General features: G+C 44.2%; 1 protein-coding gene across 1 annotated transcript in view; it reads right to left on the bottom strand.

The window, feature by feature from the left end:
- LOC115134628 (integrin alpha-4-like) overlaps nucleotides 1-10,012 on the bottom strand; it is a 29,924-nt gene extending 19,912 nt beyond the window's left edge. The window contains 17 exon segments of the mRNA XM_029668826.2: nucleotides 207-359; nucleotides 1,710-1,870; nucleotides 2,174-2,221; nucleotides 2,224-2,327; nucleotides 2,493-2,538; nucleotides 2,751-2,841; nucleotides 3,354-3,448; nucleotides 3,668-3,776; nucleotides 4,003-4,140; nucleotides 6,184-6,246; nucleotides 6,901-6,986; nucleotides 7,264-7,390; nucleotides 7,506-7,573; nucleotides 7,782-7,911; nucleotides 8,195-8,298; nucleotides 9,453-9,568; nucleotides 9,711-10,012. Coding sequence (XP_029524686.2) covers nucleotides 207-359; nucleotides 1,710-1,870; nucleotides 2,174-2,221; nucleotides 2,224-2,327; nucleotides 2,493-2,538; nucleotides 2,751-2,841; nucleotides 3,354-3,448; nucleotides 3,668-3,776; nucleotides 4,003-4,140; nucleotides 6,184-6,246; nucleotides 6,901-6,986; nucleotides 7,264-7,390; nucleotides 7,506-7,573; nucleotides 7,782-7,911; nucleotides 8,195-8,298; nucleotides 9,453-9,568; nucleotides 9,711-9,886 — 1,815 coding nt within the window. The 5' untranslated portion in view covers nucleotides 9,887-10,012.
- Nucleotides 10,013-26,626: the final 16,614 nt, after the last annotated feature.

Here is a 26,626-nt window from a genome sequence, read left to right as displayed (position 1 = left end):
TTTCACAGGAAAACCCATTTCCCTTTCAAACCAATGGAGAAAACTACTCAATTCACCCACAATCTTGGGTCAATTGGGTGACAATCCTGCTTTCCCCTATCCAATCACGTATTATCTTCGATTATGTCAAGGAAACAGAATAAAGGAATGGTGGATTTCAAAGTTTTTGAACAGGGCCCCAGTCTTTGATCTCCACCTCAACCTACCTTGTTGGTCAGCAAGTTGCTGTACTCCTCTCCCCTCTGGAGCATAGGCCTGAGAGGGGGAAAGCTCTTGGAGTTACCCCTCACCACATTGTGCTCTCCCAGCTCATACTGCAGCTCAAAGTGGATGGGGGTGAAGATGTCCCAAATGTCTCTCTGGAAAGGGGAGGAAGGGGAAGAAAGAAGACTGTACTGTACTGTAGCAAAATTCACCACTATTTTCAGGTGGATTGCAGTTAAGTAATGGGTAAACTGCTTATTCTCTTTGGCATACTATGGAACAAAATTTTTTCTCATGTAAAAAATTACAGATGCCTAAAATACTATAAAACTAACTTGAAACATTTATTTAACATTGTAATAATGTGACATACATGGATGCACACAATACAAATGTGAGTTACAGTATTTGGAACTTGCATCAAATAATATGCCTTCCCTTCTATTTGAAATTGTATTGATATTATTTGACACGTGCATACTATGGGTGAAAGTTCATTGCACATGGTTTCACTGTGCTGGTTCATTTTTCAAATTTTGGTTTTCAAGAAGGAAGCTGTGGTATGTTCAAGACCTGAGTATCATGACCCCTTCGATGCACAGAGACCTCCAGAAGCCTCTTTTAGGAGAACCTGTTTTGGTCTCGTTTTGCATCAACCTTTCAACATCCTTAACATACTATATGTTATACACCACATGTTGTCAACATCACCTCCAATTCTACAGACCACACACACACACACACACACACACACACACACACACACACACACACACACACACACACACACACATTCTGACTAGCAGACGTAGGCCTACTTCACTTAAAATAAAATACTTTCACACATACTTGATATCAATAGCTTGCATCTTTGACAAAATCACATCTACTGAAGTAGAACATCAATAGATAAAACAGGTTCTATCACACACACACACACACACACACACACACACACACACACACACACACACACACACACACACACACACACACACACACACACACACACACACACACACACACACACACACACACACACACACACACACACACTAGCAGATGTAGGCCTACTTCACTTAAAATAAAATACTTTCACAAATACTTGATATCAATAGCTTGCATCTTTGACAAAATCACATCTACTGAAGTAGAACATCAATAGATAAAACAGGTTCTATCTATCTTAGCCTATGCGCTCTGACATTGCTCATCCATATATGTATATATTCTTATTCCATTCCTTTACTTAGATTTGTGTGTATTAGGTATTTGTTTTGGAATTGTTAGATATTACCTGTTAGATATTGCTGCAACGTCGGAACTAGAAGCACAAGCATTTTGCTACACTCGCAATAACATCTGCTAACCATGTGTAGGTGACCAATACAATTTGATTTGATTTGAGAACCTCTCTGGGGCAGAGATCACCTGACTACCCCTTTCCATATAACTCTCTCCCCCCATTCCCTGCCCTTGTCCCCTCGATCCTCCAGTTCCCTCACCCTCAGAAAGGCCAGGTGGGTAACACAGGTCATGTGGCCATGCCTGGTCTTGATGCTGCCTGCTGTGGCATTTGATAACTCTGTGCCGTTGGTGTTGAAGAAGAATCTGGACTGGAGCCCCTCTATGTGCTTGACATCAGCCGTCAGGTTGTACAGTATTTCTGCATGTGGGACACAGATATGGAATAATCCTTTCAGAGCACCACTGAATGTTCAATAACAGTTACATTACATAGATATGTGATATAAAACATTTTTTACAATTGTTTTTAAGAAATGCTAAACAAACAATAAGCTACTAAACCAATAAACCACATTTGTATGACAGAGATATTCTAAATCAATAGAAAACAGTGCCATGCAGCATTGTTTGAACAACATGGCACAAATTAGCTATGAAAAAGGCTACTGTGTGATGTGGTGTGGTGTGGTGTGTTAGGGTGGAGTGGGGTGTGGTGGCTAACCGATGAGCCCAGAGACACGTTTCGCGTGCAACTGGAAGCACACAGAGGTTTGAGGCAAACGGCAGGCTGGCCGTTCTCTGTACACAGGGCATGGGTGCGGTTCACACTAGGAGGAAGAAGTATCATCGCCTCCACCACAACAACCGCCCGTGTCCTACCACCCAAAGACGGAAAGATATAACAAACACACATACGCACACAAAATGCATACACGCATGCACACACACACAAAATGAAGGTGAATCTAAAAACAATATTATATTCTTCAGACTCTCAAGTCCAGATTGTTTAACTGTGTCTTCTGTCTCTGTTACTGTACCTCAGAACAACAGCTGAGTCGGACAGAAAGGCTCCCACGGCCACATCTGTGGACAGATATTGGGAAAGGTAATGTTACCTTACTACCAGTTACACTAATCTTTAACAGTATATGAATATTAAATCTGAATTAAAAAGTAACGTGGTTTGTTTGTCAGAAGAAAAATGTAGGCTATATTAATATGAATGAATAGCTTAAAGAGAGATAGACAGAGGAAGGAAGGAAGGAAGGGGTTGTTGGGGGATCAGAGTTTCTTACCTGGGTAACCGTTTCCATCAACATCAATGCCCCCAGACACAGACTGGCCAAACATCTTGAAAGCACTACCCAAGGCAGACCCAGCAATCCTCTGTTTAAACGGGAAGAATGAATACCATATTCTTGTGAGTTGGAAATATCTAAGCATCATTATCATTGTTTCCTCCATTATACATTGTCTCGTCACCAATAGTGGTGTACTCATACTGGATGTGTGATTGAACAAACCAACAAGCTTCACAGTTGTACTGTAACACACAAGCTGAGTTAAAAAAAATGTTTTAGGGAATTCAGTCAGAACTGATATTTCCAGCAGTTCAACTCCTCTTAGAAAAAAAGCGTTATTCGGCTGTCCCCATACGGGAACCCTTTTTGGTTCCAGGTAGAACTATTTGGGATTCCATGTAGAACCCTCTGTGAAAAGAGTTCTACCTGGAACCAAAAGGGTCCTTCAAAGGGTTCTCCTGCGAGGACAGCCGATGGAACCATTTTAGGTTCCAGATAGCACCGTTTTTTTTAAAGAGTGTGGGGACAGGCGCACGGCACAAACACACATACACACTCATTCCCATGCACACGCACTAACACCGTTTGGGGACATACTTGAGAAAAGTATTGTTCAAGTCCCGTCTTCCTCCCATTGTAGATATAAATAGCACCATGTAGGTCATCCTCTTGTGGTGCCCCAACTGCAACATCTGCAAAGCAGTTAGGCAGTCTCTATTCATTTTAATCTATTCTCAAATGTTGAGATTCTGTCACTGGCCAAACTAGCCTAATAATTTGACTTTTGTGTTTCACTCTGCAGCTGTGTTAATATTATATTTTGATTAATAAGAGGTACAATTTTCCATACTCATTGAAAACCATTCAATGGTTAATCCCCTTTTGGGCCCAAATTACATATATACATTTACCTGGATAGCCATCATCATCAATATCTCCAAGACTTGTGATACTTTCCCCAAACCGGGCTGCATATGAATCTCTCCCTGCTAATGTAAACTCCATCTCCTTCATGTTAGCCTGAGGAAGGGGGTAAAAATAGCTTTTTGGAAATTGACATTTCAACAGCATTGTGTCTAGATACCAATTGGAAATTGTAGGAAACCGCAATCCTCCAACCAGGATTTCTGGAAAACCTGAGAATTTAGGGAAAATTATCCGAATTTTTAAAGTACAAAGGTGTAAATTAGATTCTACCAGCCCTCCACCATACAGTAACTTGTCTAGGGGATGACAATTTGCTCACCTGTCCCTGGTTCATGTAGATGTACACACGGCCCTCCTCCCTCACAGCGCTGAACATTGGAGCTCCCACCAGCAGGTCAGACAGGCCATCAGTGTTCAGGTCCACCGCACACACAGTGGCCCCAAAATAGGAACCCAGCTGTGAAAAGGATGCAAAAGAAAAAAAAACATATCTTGGGCCGGTTTCCAAGAAAGAGATGAAGCCTGTATTAGACTAAAAAGCATTTTTAATGGAGACTCTCGAATGGAAGTGATTTTTAGTCCAGCACTAGTCCTAATCTGTGTCTGGGAAACTGCACCCTTGTGTAACAAACCCAACGATTTATGGAAGATATGAAGTTTTTAAAGCATTATGATTGGATAAGGTAACCCAATGGTAGTTCAATACGCTCTGCACATCAGAGAGGATCCATTGGATAATGTCAATGTTGATGGCAAAAAATTCCCCTTCAGAAAATTATCAAATGCGTTGAGACGGACCATTTCAACGAAAACATAAGATCACCAAAATATAGACAAAATATCATCCAGCGTAGCCATAACATGACAAAACATAATCACCCTATGTACAGTTGAAGTCGGAAGTTTACGTACACTTAGGTTGGAGTCATTAAAACTCCTTTTCAACCACTCCACAAATGTCTTGTTAACAAATTATAGTTTTGGCAAGTCGGTTAGGACTTCTATCTACTTTGAGCATGACACAAGTAATTTTTCCAACAATTGTTTACAGACAGATTATTTCACTTAGAATTCACTGTATCACAATTTCAGTGGTTCAGAAGTTTACATACACTAAGTCGAGTGTGCCTTTAAACAGCTTGGAAAATTCCAGAAAATTATGTAATGGCTTTAGAAGCATCTGATAGGATAATTAACATCACCTGAGTCAATTGGAGGTTTACCTGTGGATTTATTTCAAGGCCTACCTTAAACTCAGTGCCTCTTTGCTTGACATCATGGGAAAATCAAAAGAAATCAGCAAAGACCTCAGAAAAAAATATTGTAGACAACCACAAGTTTGGTTCATCATTGGGAGCAATTTCCAAATGCCTGAAGGTACCACGTTCATCTGTACAAACAATAGTATGCAAGTATAAACACCATGGGACCACGAAACGGTCTAAGCGCTCAGGAAGGAGACGCGTTATGTCTCCTAGAGATGAACGTACTTTGGTGAAATCAATCCCAGAACAACAGCAAAGGACTTTGTGAAGATGCTGGAGGAATCAGGTAGAAAAATGATCTATATCCATAGTAAAATGAGTCCTATATCGACATAACCTCAAAGGCCGACCAGCAAGGAAGAAGCCACTGCTCCAAAACTGCCATAAAAAAAGCCAGACTACGGCTTGCAAATGCACATTGGGACAGAGGGTCTGGTCTGATGAACCAAAAATAGAACTGTTTGGCCATAATGACCATCGTTATGTTTGGAGGAAAAAGGGGGAGGCTTGCAAGTCGAAGAGCACCATCCCAACCGTGACGCACGAGGGTGGCAGCATCATGTTTTGGGGGTACTTTGCTGCAGGAGGGACTGGTGTGCTTCACAAAATAGATGGCATCATGAGGATGGAAAATTATGTGGATATATTGAAGCAACATCTCAAGACATCAGTCAGAAAGTTTAAGCTTGGTTGCAAATGGGTCTTCCAAATGGACAATGACCTCAAGCATACTTCCAAAGTTGTGGCAAAATGGCATAAGGACAACAAAGTCAAGGTATTGGAGTGGTCATCACAAAGCCCTGACCTCAATCCTATAGAAAATGTGAGGGCAGAACTGAAAAAGCGTGCGAGCAAGGAGGCCTACAAACCTGACTCAGTTCTGTCAGGAGGATTGGGCCAAACTTATTGTGGGAAGCTTGTGGAAGGCTACCCAAAATGTTTGACCCAAATTAAACAATTTAATGGCAATGTTACCAAATACTAATTGAGTGTATGTAAACCTCTGACCCACTGAGAATGTGAGGAAAGAAATAAAAGCTGAAATAAATCATTATATCTACTATTATTCTGACATTTCACATTCTTGAAATAAAGTGGTGATCCTAACACAGGGCATTTTTTCTAGGATTAAATGTCAGGAATTGTGAAAAACTGAGTTTAAATGTATTTGGCTAAGGTATATGTAAACTTCCGACTTCAACTTTAGACAAAACATGATAATGACCCTCCCTCACCTTTTGACCTTTAACCTCAGAGATGATGCTCAGTGTGCTGGACTCTATGCTAAAGATGTAGGCCTGGGGAAGAGATGGAGAGGGACGGTCAATTACATTTGGAGACTGCACTGATGCTGAGGCATGAATGAATGTATAAGAAAGGGATTGGTTTTTTGTCCATTCTTATAGCAATGGTTATGTGGCCCTCAAGATCAGGGTTCAATAACTTTTGGCCAAAAGGCCCATTTATGATTTGTGAGCATGTCCTGTAGGAAAGTTCTTGAGAAAAAATCATTTGAATGATCAGACACTGAGCTATAACAAAACACCTTGAAAACGATTATAAGACATCTTTCACTTCTCTGTTCCTTAATCACTGATCTGACATGACAAATTTAGAGAAGGATATGCAATAGCACAAGGGCTGCCCAACCCTATTCCTTGAGATCTACTGTCCTGTAGGTTTTCAGTCCAACCCTAATTTAGCATATCTGATTCAGCTAGTTTGGGTCTTGTTGATCAGCTAATTAGTATAATCAGGTGTGTGAAATTAGGGTTGGACTGAACCCACAGGACAATAGATCTCCACAGAGGTGGGTTGGGCAGTCATCTCTGGTCAGTGATTACTTCAAGGATGGGAGGAAGGAAGGAAGAATGCATTTTAAGGACCTGAGTGTATCTCTGTATTTCTGTAGATGACAATGGGTTGGAAAGGGATGCAGTGTTAACTCTTACTCTTCCAGTCTGCCCGTACTGGGGGGCTCCACCCACTACCTCAGTGGAGTTTGGGTGCAGGAAGTGGCCAGCACTGACTGAGTACCCTAAAACAAGAGAGAGACACTGCATCAGTTTCACTGCTTACATACATACACAATGGATTCTTCTAACCTGTCAGGAGATGAGTGTGATGTTCATGTGAAAGAAAAGAGCAGGGGAGTTTAGGGCTAGGACTAGGAGAGAGAGACAGAAAGGACAGTATGGTCACCCTACACTGTACATGTATTGAAAGTCAGTCACTTTGAGATGATAGAAAGCCAAGATATGAATATAACTATTGTAAAGGTAAGTAATGTATGTTGACTTCCCTAATTCACTTACCCAAATAACTTCCATAGAGGACAACGTTATCATCCAAGTAGGCAGAAGTGACCTGACTGGATATGTTGTGGACAAAAACAGACCCAGTCCAAAACAAGGTTCCAGGGGCTCCCATTACTATGAGGTCCTGTTAAGCATAACAGTACACACCAATGTAACTAATCTCAATGTAACGTGCAATATTAGAGTGAGCATTTGCAATAAGTTAGAATTCTCTGAGAGCAAACATATTTCAAGCATACCCCAATAAGGACATTTGAAATCCCTGCTTGACATGATGCAAAGTCATTGCCAAACGTATTTTCGTGATCTATTTAAAAACAAAAGAAATGTGTAAGGAGAACAATGGTTGATACAAACTATTCATAGTGGAGGATAAAAAACACTAGAGATGGTATATAAGCTCAGCAAACATTAAACAAGGCAATGCACAATTACTAAACCATGTTCATTCATTCATTCATACAGGAAGACAATATTCCTGGACAGTCATGTTGAGTGATGCAATATGGCCATACCTCTGTAGCATGGAATCAAAGGACTTGATTGATTCAAGTCAGACTCCATTTTGTAGCATACGCCATGTGGCAACTTATTTAGATCTTCTTTTTTGGTGGAGTAGACATTTTTCCAACGATGTCCACAGGCCTGAAATGTCAAATGAAATACTCAAATTAACATATAATGTTGGTTTAAATTTCAATACCGAGGTGTGTCTTTACTCAATGTAACAAGTCTAGTCAAGACTGAAATGAACCCCAACAGACAGAGACTGAAACTGTTCAAAAGTTTAAATTGTACACTTCAAAAAGGAATCTCTCTTGTTCTCTCTCTCTGTTTCGAACACACACACACACACACACACACACACACACACACACACACACACACACACACACACTACACACTACACACTACACACTCCACATACCAACACAAGTCCATCCTGCTGCCGCCTGGAGAGGCTCACACCAAGCCACTGGTTTTCAATCTCAGCAGAACAGTGTCTGCCACAGGGCATGTCAAGCATTACACCTACATGGAGAAATTAAACAACAACAGCAACACGTGTCATCAACCCAGGACGAGCATGAGTTTATTAGGAAATCAACCATGCAACAAACTAGCTCCTGGCAACTGCAAATTAGGTAGTTAGAGGGGAAACCCTGAGTATTTAAGTATCTGAAGACTACGAATAAATAATAAAGTATTACATTTGCTTAGCCTTTTTATGACAGAAAGAATCTCAAAGCATGAAAAAAGCCAAACAAACATAAACAAATGCTATTTAGTTTACAAATGTAGTTTATTACATTATGTTGGGCTACATCTCAGACTTAACTTTGATCATGATCTTAACACCAAAAGATCCAAACCTCTTGACGAGGTCACTAGGTGTTGGGTTAAGGTCACTACATTAACCCTTCCTTCCAGAGATCATGTTCCCATGCTCACGTGTACATGCCAATGGCCTCACGGGCGCAATCCCACTTCTGACACCAATGTAGCAAATTTGGAGGTTAGCCCTGACCGTGACTCAAACCCGGGTCCAGCACCTGTCAAGCCAACACCTTAACCTTTACGTCAAGAGGTCCGAACATCTCGATGAGGCCGCTAGGTGTTGGGTTATGGTTGTAACAATATTTTCCTCAATCTACATTGAAATGACTAAAACCAAATACAAAAATAGGGTAGAAATGTAAATGGTCCTACATTTATATAGTTTTTCACTCTGTCCAGCTTACTAACAATCACCAAAGCGAAAGCAAGACAATCAGGGAGCATTGAAAATCAAATTAAAACGAATGATAGAGGACTATTTTTTGCAAGTTTTGAAAGCAAGGAAATATAACACATTTTTAGTGCAGCCCTCTGGACTTTAGTAAAGACCAAACATTGTAAAATGAGTTTCACATCTCTGGTGCAAAAGGACACTGGGGGGGGGGGGGGGGCACTGAAGCTGTTGATATTGTGGAGATCTTAGTACAACACCTACAGTAAGAACCACATAAAGAGGTTGACTGACAGAAGAAGATCCCAGGGTTTGACTCCCAATAAGGCTGTCCCTAAAATGTGAGATGAATGATGAAAAAGCTGTACATGAGGTATGTAAAGATTGTTGATGCAGTAAATCTACAATAACATGGATTAAGTATAACGACAGGTTAATAATTGATTAATATACTAACCGAGTTGAATCTGTTCACAGTCCTTCTTGTCTGTAATTTTGCACTTGTAGATTGCTCCAGGATTCCTGACAGCCTGGTTGAACCTTGAATTTGCAACTGGTGCGCCAACTATTACCCTATAACAGACAGAATTTGACAGTCATAAATATGTAGAACATAATGGGAAGATTAAAAACAATTTCAGAATAACATAAACATTCCCTTCTGTTCCTCACTCAATAATTTACATTTGAATCGCATACACATTTCAACACGCACCATGTCTGTTGCTGATGCTTGTGTAGCAACACAGAATATCCAAAAAATGTTCCATTCGGACCACTGAGTGGAATAGCGTGCGGTATGTCTAAATTGTACAAATCGGCATGACGTAAGAGAAAGCAAAACAACACGTTTAGCCCTATGCTGTGTAAGCCTAGCCCGTATGTAGTCATTTTTGATAAATGTAGCAGCGTTCCAAAGATCAAAAATTAACCGAATGTTATCTTGCTCAAACACCTGTGGGGGCTATCGTACCCTGCTGCTCCATCTTCGGATACATGGTAATAGTGCGGTATGAGCAGGATGTCCTAACTAAATTTAGTAGGCAGAAACTTTGACAGAAAGTAAGGTGGAGTCATCACAACACAGAGGCCACCCTCACTTCCCCAACTTAGCGTGCTGGAACATTATAACAATAGCCTGTCAATGCGCTACTATGGTTAATTTTTAAGTCTCCATTAATTTTAATCCGCACAGCTTTTACATTTTAAAAAAATTTTTTTTTATCTCAAACGACACAATTGTAAAAAAAAATTAATTCATGTTGTGACTTAGCCTGAAACAAGGCAACATTACGCTGTCACTGAAATAAGTATGTTTTGTTTGAGTACATGAGCTTGTTTGGAAATGAGAAGGCAAATTAAAAATATGGGAATTGCAATGTCTCTGTCATTTCTCCCAGGAAGTGACTAAATGAATTGCGTCTTTGATACACCAGCATCCTGTTTAATTGCTATTCATATGATTTCGATGACATCCGGATCAGGTATCTGGACAAAAATCCTTATTTAAATCAGGTCAAAGGCAAAAACACAGAAATTGTCCACAATACAGCCCGGATCTTAACTTGTTCACTCTTTTGTCGCAAAGAATTGTTCTCTTTCTCTCTATGCAGAGCAGGGCTTGCTAATAAAATTATATCCTCTCTTGCTCGCTCAAACGCAAGGCCTGAAATACATTCCTACACACCAAAAACTGTTGTTTTATATAGCTTAATAACACAACATATATATTGATTTCCACTAGGCTAAGACATACTAGTCAGTGTACCCTAAGGTTACAAATTAACAAAACAAATTAGTTAATTTGTGAACTGGGGTGCTCTAATGGTTAGGGTCACTGCCTTCAGCCCGCACATATAGGTCTTGCGTTTTTGGTGTGGGTTCAATTCTGGCCCATGCACTTCTGGCACAAATAACTCAATACCCGATTGAGTTGATGTCGTTACACATTTCATATATGTATTGTCCAGGTTTAATTTACTCCTGATCTTAGGAAATAAATAGGAAACAAATAAGAACAGTCAGTAGGCTACAACAACATTAGTTTCCATTCATACAAAGTGTTAGATCAATTGCCATAGTAGATTTGCTGTGGTAAACAAGGAAATAATTTATTTCCATTGTACTGAATGCTTGTCAATTAGATAAATCGTCCATTGCCTATAAAAAAATGACTATGTTGTTGCAATGACAGTGCCAACCACAGGGCAAACATATTTTGAAAGACGTTGGTTGCAAGCATCTTTTAGGGAGCAATAATGTATGGGTTGCGGAACTGGTGGCAGTGAAGTCAGAAACAGGAGAGCAGAAATAGGTAATAGCCGAAGCAGTTTAATGCAGTTTAATTTCAAAACCAACGGCAATAAGAAAATAACCTACATGGGTACAAAACCAGACGCGAACCAGTAACATAGTGCACAAGCACTTACAAACAAACAATTCCACACAAGGACATGGGGGGAACAGAGGGTTAAATACACAATACTTAATGAGGGAAATGGAAACCAGTGTGTAATAAAACAAGACAAAACAAATGCAACTGGTGACAGCCAACAGCTCCCGGTCCCCCACGTCATAGTTTCGCTCCGCCGGGCTGATCTTCCTCGAGAAGAAGGCACAGGGGCGGAGCTTCGGTGGTGTACCTGAGCTCTGAGAGAGCTATCCCAGCCTTGGATGTGTCCACCTCCACTCTGGATGCCAAAGAGGGATCCGGATGGGCCAGCATGGGAGCCGAGGTAAACAGAGCCTTCAGGTGACCAAAGGCCCTGTCCGCCTCAGCCGACCACTGCAAACATACCGGTCCCCCCCTTCAGCAGTGAGGTAATGGGAGCCATTACCTGACCAGAACCCTGGATAAACCTCTGGTTGTAATTGGCAAACGCTAGTAACCACTGCACCTCCTTTACCGTGGTGGGAGTCGGCCAATTACGCACGGCTGTGATGCGTTCACTCTCCATCTCCACCCCTGAGGTGGAAATGCGGTACGGACTGTTGAAAGAACAGACATTTCTCAGTCTTGGCGTACAGGTCATGATCCAACAGTCGACCAAGCACCTTGCACACCAGGGACACATGCTCGGCGCGTGTAGCAGAGTATATCAGAATGTCATCAAAAAACACCACTACACACTGCCCGTGAAGTTCCCTGAAAATCTCGTCTACAAAGGCTTGGAAGACTGATGGAGCATTCATCATACCCATAAGGCATGCGTACTCTTGCCCATTTGTCTCCATTTGTCTCCTTCCCGAATACGCACCAGGTTGTAAGCACTCCTGAGATCAAGTTTGGTGAAGAAGCGCGCCCCATGCATTGACTCAATCGCCGTGGCGATAAGAGGTAGCAGGTAACTGTACTTCACAGTTATCTGATTAAAGACTCGATAGTCAGTTCACGGGCGCAGACCTACCACCTTCTTCTTCACAAAAAAGAAACTCGAGGAGGCGGGGCAAGTGGAGGAACGAATGTACCCCTGACGCAGGGATTCGGAGAAGTATGTTTCCATAGCCACCGTCTCCGCCTGTGACAGAGGATACAGGACTCCTGGGAAGTGCAGCGTCTACCAGGAGAATTATCGCACAATCCCCCCGTCGATGGGCTGGTAATTGAGTCGCCTTCTTTTTGGAGAAGGCGGAGCCTTTTCGGCATATTTGGGGGAATGCGCACGGTGGAGACCTGGTCTTGACTTTCCACCGTAGTAACACGGAAACCCCTAAACACCTACCCCCTAAGCACTCTCACGACCACCCCGGAGAGCCCTCCATTGCCATGAAACAGTGGGGTCATGGCAAGCTAACCAGGGTAGGCCTAGCACCACGGGAAATGCAGGAGAGTCAATGAGAAAGAGACTGATTCTCTCTGTGTGACCCCCCTGCGTCACCATTCCCAAAGGAGCGGTGGCCTCCCTAATCAACCCTGACCCTAATGGTTGACTATCTAAGGCGTGGACTGGGAAGGGCATAGCCACAGGAACTATGGTGATCCCTAAACTATGGGCAAATGATCTGTCAATAAAATTCCCAGCCGCGCCTGTATCGATGAGGGCCTTATGCTGGGAATGCGTGGAAAACACAGGAAAATTAACGAACAAAAACATGTGTGCAACAGAGGGCCCTGGGTGAGAATGGTGCCTTCTCACCTGGGGTGATGCCAGAGTGCCCTGCCTGCTGCCTCAACCCCCAGAGGAACCAACCCGGCACCGACCGGCAGTGTGACCTCTGCGGCCACAGATGGTGCACGAGACGGATCTCCTCCAGTCTTCCTGTGCGCAGTACCTCCCAACTCCATGGGCATCGGAGCAGTGGTGCTGGGGATGGAATCAACAGACTGCGATCTGGACGTCCTCGAGTAGCCATCAGGTTATCCCGAATGGACAGGTCCACCAGCTGGTCGAATGTGAGGGTGGTGTCCCTGCAGGCCAACTCTCAAAGGACGTCCTCGCTCAAACTTCAGCGATAGTGGTCAATCAGGGAGGGCCTTGTCATTCCATCCCGCACCGGAGGCTAGTGTCCGAAAGTCCAAAGCGAACTCCTGTGCGCACCTCGTCCCCTGCCGTAGGTGGAAAAGACATTCACCCGCCGCTCTGCCCTTGGGCGGGTGGTCGAAGACTGCCTGGAACCGACGGGTGAACACTTCAAAGTGGTCCAGCACCGCATCTCCTTCCACTCATATGCCATTGGCCCACTTCAGGGCTTTCCCCGAGATACAAGAGACGAGGGCGGACACCCTCTCACGGCCCGAAGGAGTCGGGTGGACGGTTGCCAGGTATAACTCCAGCCGCAGCAGGAAACCCTGGCAGCGGGCAGCCGTCCCATCGTACTACCCGGGCAGGGTGAGACGAATCCCACTGGAACCGAGTGCAGGGGGAGTGAGTAGGGGAGGCCCCTGTTGTGCTGGGGGAGGCACTGGAGGAACTCCCTGTCTCTCCCGGCGGTCCATGGTTTGGACAATGCGGTCCATGGCGGCACCTAGATGGTGGATCATCGCCTCTTGCTCCAGGACGCGCTCCTCAACCCTTATACCAGGGGCACCTGCTCCTGCTGACTCCAAATGGGTGGTGTAGAATTCTGTAAAGGTTGCGGAACTGGTGACAGTGAAGTCAGACGCAGGAGAGCAGAAATAGGTAATAGCTGGAGCAGTTTAATTTCAAAACCAACGGCAATAAAAAATAACCTACATGGGTACAAAACCTGATGCGCACCAGTAACATAGTGCACAAGCACTTACAAACAAACAATTCCACACAAGGACATGGGGGGGACAGAGGGTTAAATACACAACACTTAATGAGGGAATTGGAAACCATGTGTAGGAAAACAAGACAATACAAATGGAAAATTAAAGTGGATGGCCAAAAGTCCAGTGATGCCGACCGCTGCACACCACCCGAACAAGGAGAGGAAACGACTTTGGTGGAAGTCGTGACAAATAATGAGGTGACCAATAATGATTGCAATAGATATCAGCTGTGAGGGTGAATTTAGCTCATATTGGTGGTCTAATGAGACATCAGCTGGCGATAATAAGGATGCTGCCTTTTGGGGAAGAATTTTTAGCTAGCATGCAAAAATTGAAATGTCCCAAAATACAGTTGAAGTCGGAAGTTTACATACACTTAGGTTGGAGTCATTAAAACTCGTTTTTCAACCACTCCACAAATTTCTTGTTAACAAACTATAGTTTTGTCAAGTCGGTTAGGATGTCTACTTTGTGCATGACACAAGTAATTTTTCCAACAATTGTTTACAGACAGATTATTTCACTTATAATTCACTGTATCACAATTCCAGTGGGTCATACGTTTAAATACATTAAGTTGACTGTGCCTTTAAGCAGCTTGGAAAATTCCAGACAATTATGTCATGGCTTTAGAAGCCTCTGATAGGCTAATTGACATAATTTGACTCAATTGGAGGTGTACCTTTTGATGTATGTCAAGGCCTACCTTAAACTCAGTGCCACTTTGCTTGACATCATGGGAAAATCAAAAGAAATCATCCAAGACCTCAGAAAATAAATTGTAGACCGCCACAAGTCTGGTTCATCCTTGGGAACAATTTCCAAATGCCTGAAGGTACCATGTTCATCTGTACAATCAAGAGAATGCAAGTATAAACACCATGGGACCACGCAGCCGTCATACCCCTCAGGAGGGAAACGTGTTCTGTCTCCTAAAGATGAACGTACTTTGGTGCGAAAAGTGCACATCAATCCCAGAACAACAGCAAAGGACCTGGAGAAAAATGAGGCCTATATTGACAACATGAAAGGCCGACCAGCAAGGAATGTCCAAATGTCCTCTGGTCTGATGAAAATAAATATAACTGTTTGACCATAATGACCATCGTTATATTTGGAGAAAAAAAGGGGGGGGCTTGCAAGCCGAAGAACACCATCCCAACCGTGAAGCACGGGGGTGGCAGCATCATGTTGTGGGGGTGCTTTACTGCAGGAGCGACTAGTGCACTTCACAAAATAGATGGCTTCATGAAGAAGGAAAAATATGTGGATATATTGAAGCAACATCTCAAAACATCAGTGAGGAATTTAAAGCTTTGTCGCAAATGGGTCTTCAAAATGGACAATGACCCCAAGCATACTTCTGAAGTTGTGGCAAAATGGTTTATGGACAACAAAGTCAAGGTATTGCAGTGCCCATCACAAAGCCCTGTCCTCAATCCCAAAGAAAATTTGTGGGCAGAAATTAAAAAGCGTGTGCGAGCAAGGAGGCCTACAAACTTGAATCAGTTACACCAGCTCTGTCAGGAGGAATGGGCTGAAATGCACCCAATTTATTGTGGGAAGCTTGTGGAAGGCTACCCGAAACATTTGACCCAAGTTGAACAACTTAAAGGCAATGCTACCAAATACTAATTGAGTGTATGTAAACTTCTGACTCACTGGGAATGTGGCTGAAATGGGTCGGAAGATCAGTTCATTGTGTGGAACTTCCACAAGAACCTGGAAAATCTCTGCACTGCCAAAGCATCTCAATTCCAGGTACGCTATAGCCCCGCGGCTACACCCTCGCACCCCAAGACCATCCTTCCAACCAAATCAAATCACATTTATTAGTCACATATACATGGTTAGCAGATATAAATGCAAGTGTAGCGAAATGCTTGTGCTTCTAGTTCCGACCATGCAGTAACATCTAACAAGTAATATAATCTAACCATTTCACCACAACTACCTTATACACACAAGTGTAAAGGAATGAATACAAAAATGTACATACAAATATATTAATGAGTGATGGCCGAACGGCATAGGCAAAATGCAGTAGATGGTATAGAGTACAGTATATACATATCAGATGATTAATATAGGGTATGTAAACATTATATTAGTGGCTAGTGATAAAATGATCACATCAATTTTTCCATTATTAAAGTGGCTGGAGTTGAGTCAGTATGTTGGCAGCAGCCACTCAATGTTAGTGATTGCTGTTTCACAGTCTGATGGCCTTGAGATAGAAGCTGTTTTTCCGTCTCTCGGTCCCCGCTTTGATGCACCTGTACTGACCACACCTTCTGAATGATGGTGGGGTGAACAGGTAGTGGCTCGGGTGGTTTTTGTCCTTGATGATCTTTTTGGCCTTCCTGTGACATCGGGTGGTGTAGGTGTCCTGGAGGGCAGATAGCTCAACAGGATGCTCTCAATTGTGGATCTGTAAAAGTTTGCGAGTGTTTTTGGTGACAAGCCGAATTTCTTCAGCCTCCTGAGGTTGATGAGGCACTGCTGCCTCTTCTTCACCACGCTGTCTGTGTGGGTGGACCATTTCAGTTTTTCCGTGATATGTACGCCGAGGAACTTACAACTCTCCACTACTGTCCCGTCAATGTAGATAGGGGGCTGATCCTTCTGCTGTTTCCTGAAGTCCACAAACATCTCCTTTGTTTTGTTTTGTTGACATTGAGTGTGAGGTTATTTTCCTGACACCACACTCCGGGGGCCCTCACCTCCTCCTTGTAGGCCATCTTGTCGTTGTAATCAAGCCTACCACGCTAGTGTCGTCTGCAAACTTGATGATTGAGTTGGAGGCGTGCATAGCCACGCAGTCATGGGTGAATAGAAATGCGGGTGCTTCCTGTTTTAGTTTCTGTCTATAGGCTGGGAGCAACAAAATGGAGTCGTGGTCAGCTTTTCAGAAGGGAGGGTGGGGGATGGCCTTATATGCGTCGCGGAAGTTAGAATAACAATGGTCTAGGGTTTTTCCAGCTCTGGTACCACAATCGATATGCTGATAGAATTTGGGGAGCCTTGTTTTCAGATTAGCTTTGTTAAAATCCCCGGCTACAATAAATGCAGCCTCAGGATATGTGGTTTCCAGTTTACATAGAGTCCAATGAAGTTATTTTAGGGCCGTCGATGTGTCTGCTTGGGGGGAAATATACAAGACTGTGATTATGATCGAAGATAATTCTCTTGGTAGTCTGCATTTTATTGTGAGGAATTATAAGTCAGGTGAACAAAAGGACTTGCGTTCCTGTATGTTGTTATGATCACACCACGTCTCGTTAATCATAAGGCATACACCCCTGCCCTTCTTACCAGGGAGATGCTTGTTTCTGTCGGCGCTATGCTTGAAGAAACCAGGTGGCTGTACCGACTCAGATACCGTGTCTCGAGTGAGCCATGTTTCCGTGAAACAAAGAACGTTACAGTCTCGGATGTCCTCGTGTCTGGCGATGACACTGAGCTGGGGAATAGGGATGCAGGTCCGTGAGGCGCAGCGTTCCCAGCCGAACACCGGGGTTGTCCCCATATAACCTGATGTTTGTACCTGACGCTGTACTCTCTTCGGTCCTGGAGTGGGCCCACTCCTCCAGGCTTGGCTTCCACTGTTTGACCCTGGCTTTTGTGCGACAACCCTTATGGTGGCCTACCATGGTCCCAGATGTCTCCACGTTTGTCGCCGCCTGCACGGTCTGTACGCAGAACAAGACCCCCGGGCAAGCTCCGGCTGGACTTCTTCAACCACTGCTTGTCCCTCTCTGTGCCTGGTCTCACATATCCCTGGGCTTCGTCACGGGTCTGCCACCGTCTGATGGCAACACTACAGCCATCCTGACTGTAGTGGACCGGTTTTCCAAAGCCACCCACTTCATTCCTCTCCCTAAGCTACCCTCTGCCAAAGAGACGGCCCAGTTCATGGTACTGCACGTCTTCCGGATCCATGAACTCCCGATGGACATGGTCTCTGACCAGGGTCCTCAGTTCTCCTTCTGGAAGGCGTTCTGCACACTCATTTGTTCTTCAGCCAGCCTGTCCTCCGTGTTCCACCCCCAGTCCAATGGCCAGTCGGAGCACACTAACTAAGACTTGGAAACGACTCTTCGCTGCCTGGTCTCGCCAACCCCACCATCTGGAACCTGCAACTAGTGTGGGTCGAATATGCCCACAACACCCTTCCTTGCTCTGCCACAGGTCTCTCGCCCTTTGAGTGTCCCTGGACTATCAGCCACCACTCTTTCCTGATCAAGAAGAAGAGGTCGGCATACCTTCGGCACAGATGTTTTTCCGCCGCTGTCGTTATGGCTGATGAGGATCTCCATATTGCAAATGTAAGGTCCTTACTAGACGTTGTTATTAAAATAGGCCGATGACCCTAGGTCATCCTCCAGGGCCCTGTCTTCAGGGAAGTCATCAAATAAAGTATCTCTGACATTTGGTATCCGCGTTACAATTTTTGACATTTTGAATAATTCCACAAGATGGAGACGCAACAAACAGACATGGACATTTCTCGTGAATGGAAAAGACTTGGAAGACGAAATTTGGTGAGCACAGGTTTGGCCAAATGTACTTTTAGCCCAGAAACAAGATGGCATTGAGGCCTCAACGTGAGTTAATGCCCATTTTAATGGGCATTTTCTGGGATAAAGGTCAACGGTAATACAGCGCGAATTAGACTGCTTCATGTCATAGAACCAGCCATTTATCTATTGTAATTTATGAGGTATCGTACAACGTCCATTTGGTGATGGTTAAATAAATGTGTTTTTTTTCTCCCCAAAAGTTATAGACCCAGTTGCGGCGTGTTAAGGCGAATCCTTTAAGGCGGGTTTCAGAGCTCTGTGATTTCTGTGATTTTCTGTACTCAAACACATACACACACACAAACACACACATTGATTCAGCAACCGTAAGGCTCTCCAGAGGGTGGTGAGGTCTGCACAACGCATCACCGAGGGCAAACTACCTGCCCTCCAGGACACCTACACCACCCGATGTCACAGGAAGGCCATAAAGATCATCAAGGACAACAACCACCCGAGCCACTGCCTGTTCACCCCGCTATCATCCAGAAGGCGAGGTCAGTACAGGTGCATCAAAGCAGGGACCGAGAGACTGAAAAACAGCTTCTATCTCAAGGCCACCAGACTGTTAAACAGCCACCACTAACATTGAGTGGCTGCTGCCAACATACTGACTCAACTCCAGCTCACTTTAATAATGGAAATTGATGTAAATAATGTTTCACTTGCCACTTTTAACAATGACACTTAATATAATGTTTACATACCTTACATTACTCATCTCGTATGTATATGTACTGTACTCTGTCATCTCTATCATCTACTGCATCTTTATGTAATACTGATAAGGAAATGTGTTTTAATAAATTATTAGAATGTTACAGTCCTGAAACCATAGGTCTGATGCCATGTTATTGTATCAAATTAATTTGAATCATGCGAGTATTATAATACATGTGTCACGCCCTGGTCTTAGTATTTTGTGTTTTCTTTATTATTTTGGTCAGGCCAGGGTGTGACATGGGTTATTTATTGTGGTGTGTTTTGTCTAGGTTTTTTTTGTAGGTAATGGGATTGTGGTTAGTGGGGTTGTCTAGAAAAGTCTATGGTTGCCTGGAGTGGTTCTCAATCAGAGGCAGGTGTTTATCGTTGTCTCTGATTGGGAACCATATTTAGGCAGCCATATTCTTTGAGTGTTTCGTGGGTGATTGTTCCTGTCTCTGTGTTTTTTTGCACCAGATAGGCTCAGTCACTTTGGTTTTTCTTTTTTCCTTGTTTTGGAAGAGAAGAGAACGAGCGCCATTCTCCTTGCGGAGATGGTGCTAAATACATCAACATGGTCGGTCCCTGGGATTGGGCTGGCCAACACGATTCGTTTTGCTTGGAAGGAAAAGGAGTTGGAGCCTTTAGGACGGGAAACTTTTGGAAGGATAATATTGATGGGGATTCTAAAGCTGACGGTGAAGGACGTGTTTTGTTTCCAAGGCAACTCGTTGGAGGGAGCATACAACGTGGCACTATATACAGAGGAGATACACGATGATATCCTGAGAAGGGCAAGAGCAGTGGGAGGTTAGAGGCCGATGAGCCACTATGAAATAACGAGCCTGGCGAAGAACAACTTTAGGGTTGTAACTGTCAACATTTACAAGCCTTACGTTAAGGACGAAGAGGTGAGGGCCTTTCTGGGGAGATACATGGATAACGTCTCCTCAGCAAGGCACCTCAAAGACTCCCTTGGGTTTTGGAATGGGAGGAGAGGCTTCCAGGCCCTCCTCAGGGAGGACCCAAAGGGACATGGTGGCTACCTCCATCCTCCTGCTATTCTATTCTGCTGTTCTCCCTAGGGGCTGACAGGGGGACGTTGTTTTATGCACGTCAGCCCCCATTTTGTAGGCGCTGTATGGCCTACGGCCACATATTCGCTTCGTGCAGCACAAGAAAATGCCGATTTTGTGGGTCTGAGAAACACGAGGCGAGGGATTGTGACAAGCCTAAGGCGTGCCACGGGTGTGGCTCGTCAGCACACCTGTGGCGGGGGTGCCCGGCTCGTCAGAGGTCATATGCGTCTGCGGCTGGGGGGGGAGCAGGAGCGGGGGATGGGGGAAGAAGAGGAGGGGAAGGAAGCACGCCTCATGACCAGAGTATAGGTCCAGAGGGGAAGGCCGCAAGGAAGGAGGAGGAGCAAGAAGCGGCGGATGGAAGAGAGAAGGAAACGGAAACTAATTTTACTTTTGTTAGTTTAAATGTAAGGGGTTTAACTTCTTGCTCCTACCCTCTACTTTTTTGAACATTTTGTTAAAAATCGCGCAACATTTCAGCGCCCTGCTACTCATGCCAGGAATATAGTACGTTCATATGGTTAGAATGTGTGTATAGGAAACCCTCGGACGTTTTTAAAACTGGTTAAATCACGACTGTGGCTATTACATAACGTGCGTTACATCGGAAAGCGCAGGAAAACCTGATCACAGAAAATGGAAATAAATATCCTTGCGCCACTTCCAGCAATTGTTAACAGTGAGCCGAATTAGATAAGACCGAGCATTCAACTCCCACAGCATCCCCATGTAGTCGAGTATCTTGTGAATTTAATCCTCTTTGATTCTTGGTTGAACCGAAAGAGGGGCACGACGTACCTCCGGTCTCCGCCCAGATCATTCCGGAAGAGCTCTCTCCTGAAATTTTTCCAAGACGACAGCTAATGATATGTACATCGCCTACGGATGAATTTTATCGCTTATTAACGTTTACTAATACCTAAAGTAGCATTACAAACGTATTTCGAAGTGTTTTGTGAAAGTTTATCGTCTACTTTTTGAATTTTAAAAAATGACGTTACGTTGTGAAATCGCTGTTTTTTCGTTTATCACACAGTCTACATATAACGATATCTTGGCTTTATATGGCCCGATTTAATCGAAATAAAGACCCAATAGTGTTTATGGGACATCTAGGAGTGCCAACAAAGAAGATGATGAAAGGTAATGACTGTTTTCTATTTTATTGTGCGGTTTGTGTAACGCCGAAATGCTAATTATTTTGTTTACGTCCCCTGCTGTGCTTTTCTGTTGTAGTGTATTGGTGCATGCTATCAGATAATAGCTTCTCATGCTGTCGCCGAAAAGCATTTTAAAAATCTGACTTGTTGCCTGGATTCACAACGAGTGTAGCTTTAATTTGATACCCTGCATGTGTATTTTAATGAACTTTTGAGTTTTAACTAATACTATTAGCATTTAGCGTAGCGCATTTGCATTTCCAGAGCTCTAGTTGGGACGCAAGCGTCCCAGGTAGAGGTAAGAGGTTAAGGGATTTTGTTAAGAGGAGGGCGGTTTTTAGTTATTTGGAGGGTGTGGGGTTTGATTTTTGTTTTTTACAGGAGGTTCACCTGAGGGATGGAGGGGATGTTAGTAGGTTTAAGAGGGAGTGGGACAAGGGGGAGTCGGTTTGGGGTATTGGGGGTGCACTCATCGGGGTAGGGATTTTGTGTGGGCACAGGGAGGTAAAAGTGGAAGATTCTTTTGTGGTAATGCAGGGGAGGTTATAGGGGTGGATGTCACGATAAGGGATTGTAAATTTAGATTAGTGGTGGTGTATGGGCCACAGGTGGTGGCAGACAGGAGGGAGATGGTGGACTGTCTGACGCCCCTGTGTGTCACAAATAGGAAATTAGTGATAGGGGGGGATTTTAATACAGATTTAGGAAAAGGGGGGGATAGCAGTGCAGGTGCCATTGCCGGGCTATTGGCTTGCCATGGTCTGGTAGATGGTGGTCTGCACACTACTCCGAAAATGGCCGGTCCTACATGGCGCAACTCCAGGGGGGTTGAGCGGAGGCTCGACTATATTTTTGTACCCAGGTCTTTGGGTAAGTTGTCTGGACGGCTGTTGCCTGTATTCTTTTCGGATCACGACGGGGTGCTCCTGCAGGTGGGGTCGCCAGTCTGCCTCTTTGGTAGGTAGGGGGTACTGGAAGATAGATCGGGATGTGCTGGAGGAGCAGGCTTTTGTTGACGGATTTTATGGTTTCTTTTGGAGGCTTGAAGGCCATGTGCGAGGATGTGTTAGAGTGGTGGGAATTAGTTAAGGTGAGGATTAGGGCTTTTATAATAGGGTATTGCAAGAGGAAAAAAAGGGAGGAGAGGAGGGAGGTGGATCGTATCCAAAGGTTAATTGAACTCGAATACGAGGCAGGCAACCTCGGCTGGTCGTTTGACTGGGAGAGATCCGCAACCCTAAAGGCGCAGCTCAGGGAGTTGCAGGAGTGGAAGGCTCGAGCTTTCCTGGAACGTGCGCATAGTGGCTTTCTAGAACATAATGAGACTTGTTCTGCTTTGTTATTTAAGTCGGTTAGGGCCAGACAGAGTAGGAAGGTAATGCATGGCGTTAGGGAAGAAAATGGTAGTATAGTTAGAGAACCAGAGGATATGGTCAGGGTGACAACTGATCATTTCCAAGGTTTATTTAAGGAAAGGGAAATAGATGTAGAGCAGGGAAATGTGTTTCTAGAACACTTGTCCAGGTGGTTGCCGGAGGACATTAGAGAAGTGATGGAGGCCCAGATTTCACTAGAAGAGGTTGAGAGCGCTCTTAGGAGGATGGGAAAAGGGAAGGTGCCTGGGATGGATGGGCTGGCGGCTGAGTTTTATCTCAAGTTTTGGGGTATACTTGGACCAGTGGTCCTCGAAGTCTTGAAGACCATCCTTGAGACGGGGGTCCCGGGGGGATCAATGGCTGTTGGTGTGCTGTCACTTTTATATAAGAAGGGGGAAGTAACAGACCTTGGCAACTGGTGGCCGTTGACCATGCTGTGTGTAGATTACAAGCTACTTGCAAAGGTTTTAGCAGACCGGTTGCGCACAGCCCTTCCCTACGTCGTCCATGAGGATCAGACGTGCGGGGTAGAGGGCCGCTCTATTACATGGAACCTATAGTTAATCAGGGACTCCATCGCTTGGGTTGAAGATAGAGGACTGCCTTTAATGGTAGCAGCGCTAGATCAGGCGAAAGCCTTTGATCGCGTGAATAGATCCTTTTTATTCAGAGTGTTAGGTCGATTAGGATTTGGGGAGAAGTTCATAGGATGGATTCGTACATTATATGTCGGAGCGGGGTGCCGAGTTAGTGTAAATAGTCACTTGGGTGACGTTTTTGACCTCTCGTCTGGGGTCAGGCAGGGGTGCCCACTCTCGGCTCTCCTCTTCGTTCTGTACATGGAGCCTCTGGGGGCTGCCATTAGGGCAGACACAGGTGTGGAAGGCTTGTTGATCCCTGGAAGTGGTGGGCTGTGTGTTAAGATGACGCAGTACGCCGACGACACTTCCTTGCTGCTGTGCAAGGACGTGTGCCTGACAAGGTCCCTTGCCATCTTTGGGGATTTCACCCGAGCGTCGGGAGCAGTTCTGAACCATGCAAAGTCTTCCGTCAAGTTTTTCGGAAGATGGCGTGGTAGAACGGATGTGCCTGGGGGGGTTATCTCTCTGTGAGGGGGCCCTGAGGATTCTCGGGGTCCATTTTGAGACCTCCGGCTCAGCGACGCTAAACTGGAACATGCGTATCGCAGTGGTACAGAGGCAGCTAGCAATGTGGAAGGCTAGGTATTTGTCTTTTATGGGCAAAGTCCTGGTCCTAAAGGTGGATGTGTTGCCGTCTCTTTTGTATTTGGCGTACATCTACCCATTGCCGGCTTGTCTGAGGAGGCCTCTAGTGAGGAAAGTGTTTCAGTTCATGTGGCGCCTGTAGTGGGCATCTCGGAAGTGGTCTGGGAGGGAGTGCAGGCGCGGGGTCTGGACAACAGGCTCAAGGACCTGAATTGGTTGAGCCTCCATAAGTGCTTGCCGGTACGTTCCATCATGTACCGGTATAGTTTGGTGCAATCCCCCACCTGTCCAAGATCCTCTTGTGGCAGGGAGGAGACTGTGCGCCATGTCTTTTGGGACTGTGCCTTTGCCGGAGTAGTATGGGTTAGGGCACGGGTGTTGTTAGGTTTGGTAAGGGGGGATTTTGTATTGACGTGGGCCAGGTTAGAGAGAGGTGTAGGGAGAGCGAGAGGGACGGATAGGGACAGGTTTCTGCTCTGGCTTCTCATGAGTCTCTTTAAACGGGGGCTGTGGGAAGCCAGGCAGAACATGGTGAAGACAGGGAAAGATTGGGGGGTGGAAGGGATAGTGAGGAGGGTGGAAGGAGATTTGAGGGGGAGGATGAAGAGGGAGGAGAGGAAGTGGGGGCAGCATGCTGCTCGGGAGAGGTGGAAGGGGGGTTTAGGGCTGGGTGTCATTTAGGTATGTAAGGGGATAGATTAGGGACGGGGAGATAGGGAAATGTATTTTGTAGGGTGACGGGGAGGGAAGATGCTCCCCTAAGGTTTTGTTTGGGGTTTATGTTTAGTTAAATTAGTTAAATTAAAATACCATTATTTGAGTATGTATGAAAATTATGAGTTGTAAAGAATGAATGGTATTGAAGATAATACATTATTTTTTATAAAAATAAAAAAAATAAGTTTTTTTTTTTTCATGTTACGGTTATTGTTTTTGTATTGTTTGTTATCATCTTTATTAAAGATGTTTAATAATAACCACGCTGCATTTTGGTCCTACTCTCCTTCGACGGAAGAAAACCGTAACAACATGTGTGTAAGTTTTAGACTCATTCGATAATTCTGTGTGTGGCTTCAGTCAGAATCATTGTTTTGGAAACCATGTGTCAAGTGTTTTGAGAACAGACTATCTGTTCAGATCCAGGGAGACTATGGCTGGGACACTGAGAATTTCCCAGTCCCAGGTTTCTCCCTATCTTAGGGGAGGGTAGGAAGACACTATTCTCACGTACTCCCCTAGGCTCTATTGGCGGGCGGATTTGATGGTTGGTGTGGACGTATGTGTGTCACTATAAATTGAAGGTCCTGTACTGTATACAAGGGAACATTCCGTGAATAAACATTTAACTTTGGTAGACTGGGCCTCAGTCTGTTCTCCTTTCTATCAGTATCTTACAAATCCTGATATAACAGACTAAGGGTACCTTAATTGAATTGGTATATAAACAGGAGTAGTAGAATCCTCCTGACAAATACATGTACCACTAGCCACTTTAAACTATGCGACTTTGTTTAAATACCCCACATTACTCATCTCATATGTATATACTGTACTCGATACCATCTACTGCATCTTGCCTATGCCTTTCTGTACCATCATTCATTCATATATCTTTATGTTCATATTCTTTATCCCTTTACACCTGTGTGTACAAGGTAGTAGTTGTGGAATTGTTAGGTTAGATTACTTGTTGGTTATTACTGCATTGTCGGGAACTAGAAGCACAAGCATTTCTCTACACTCGCTACACTTTAACATCTGCTAACCATGTGTATGTGACAAATAAAATTTGATTTGAAGCATTGCATTTGTCTAAAACTTTGCACATACACTGCTGCCATCTAATGGCCGATATCTAAATTGTGCCTAACCTGGAATAATACATGATGGCCTTTATCTTGCATTTCAAAGATGGGGGGAAATGCATGTTTTTTTTCTTTGTATTTTCTTTTACCAGATATAATGTGTTAAATTATCCTACATTAATTTCACATTTCCACAAACTTCAAAGTGTTTCCTTTCAAATGAAATCAAGAATATGCATAGCCTTGCTTCAGGTCCTGAGCTACAGGCAGTTAGATTTGGGTATGTTATTTTAGGAGAACACAAGAAAAAGGTCATTTTTAAGTTGTGTCGATATTTTTTCTATAACAGCCTCAGAACAAATGTATTTGAAATGGCAAGACAATCTTTCATGGCTGTGGTGTGACAGTTCCTTACATGGGATGCACCCTTCATCCTGTTTCCTGTTGAACGAGAACTGTGACCT

The sequence above is a fragment of the Oncorhynchus nerka genome, linkage group LG2, assembly GCF_034236695.1.
Source record: "Oncorhynchus nerka isolate Pitt River linkage group LG2, Oner_Uvic_2.0, whole genome shotgun sequence".
NCBI lineage: Eukaryota > Metazoa > Chordata > Actinopteri > Salmoniformes > Salmonidae > Oncorhynchus > Oncorhynchus nerka.
Note: the sequence above shows the minus strand (reverse complement) of the source record. Positions and strands in the feature narration are given on the sequence as shown.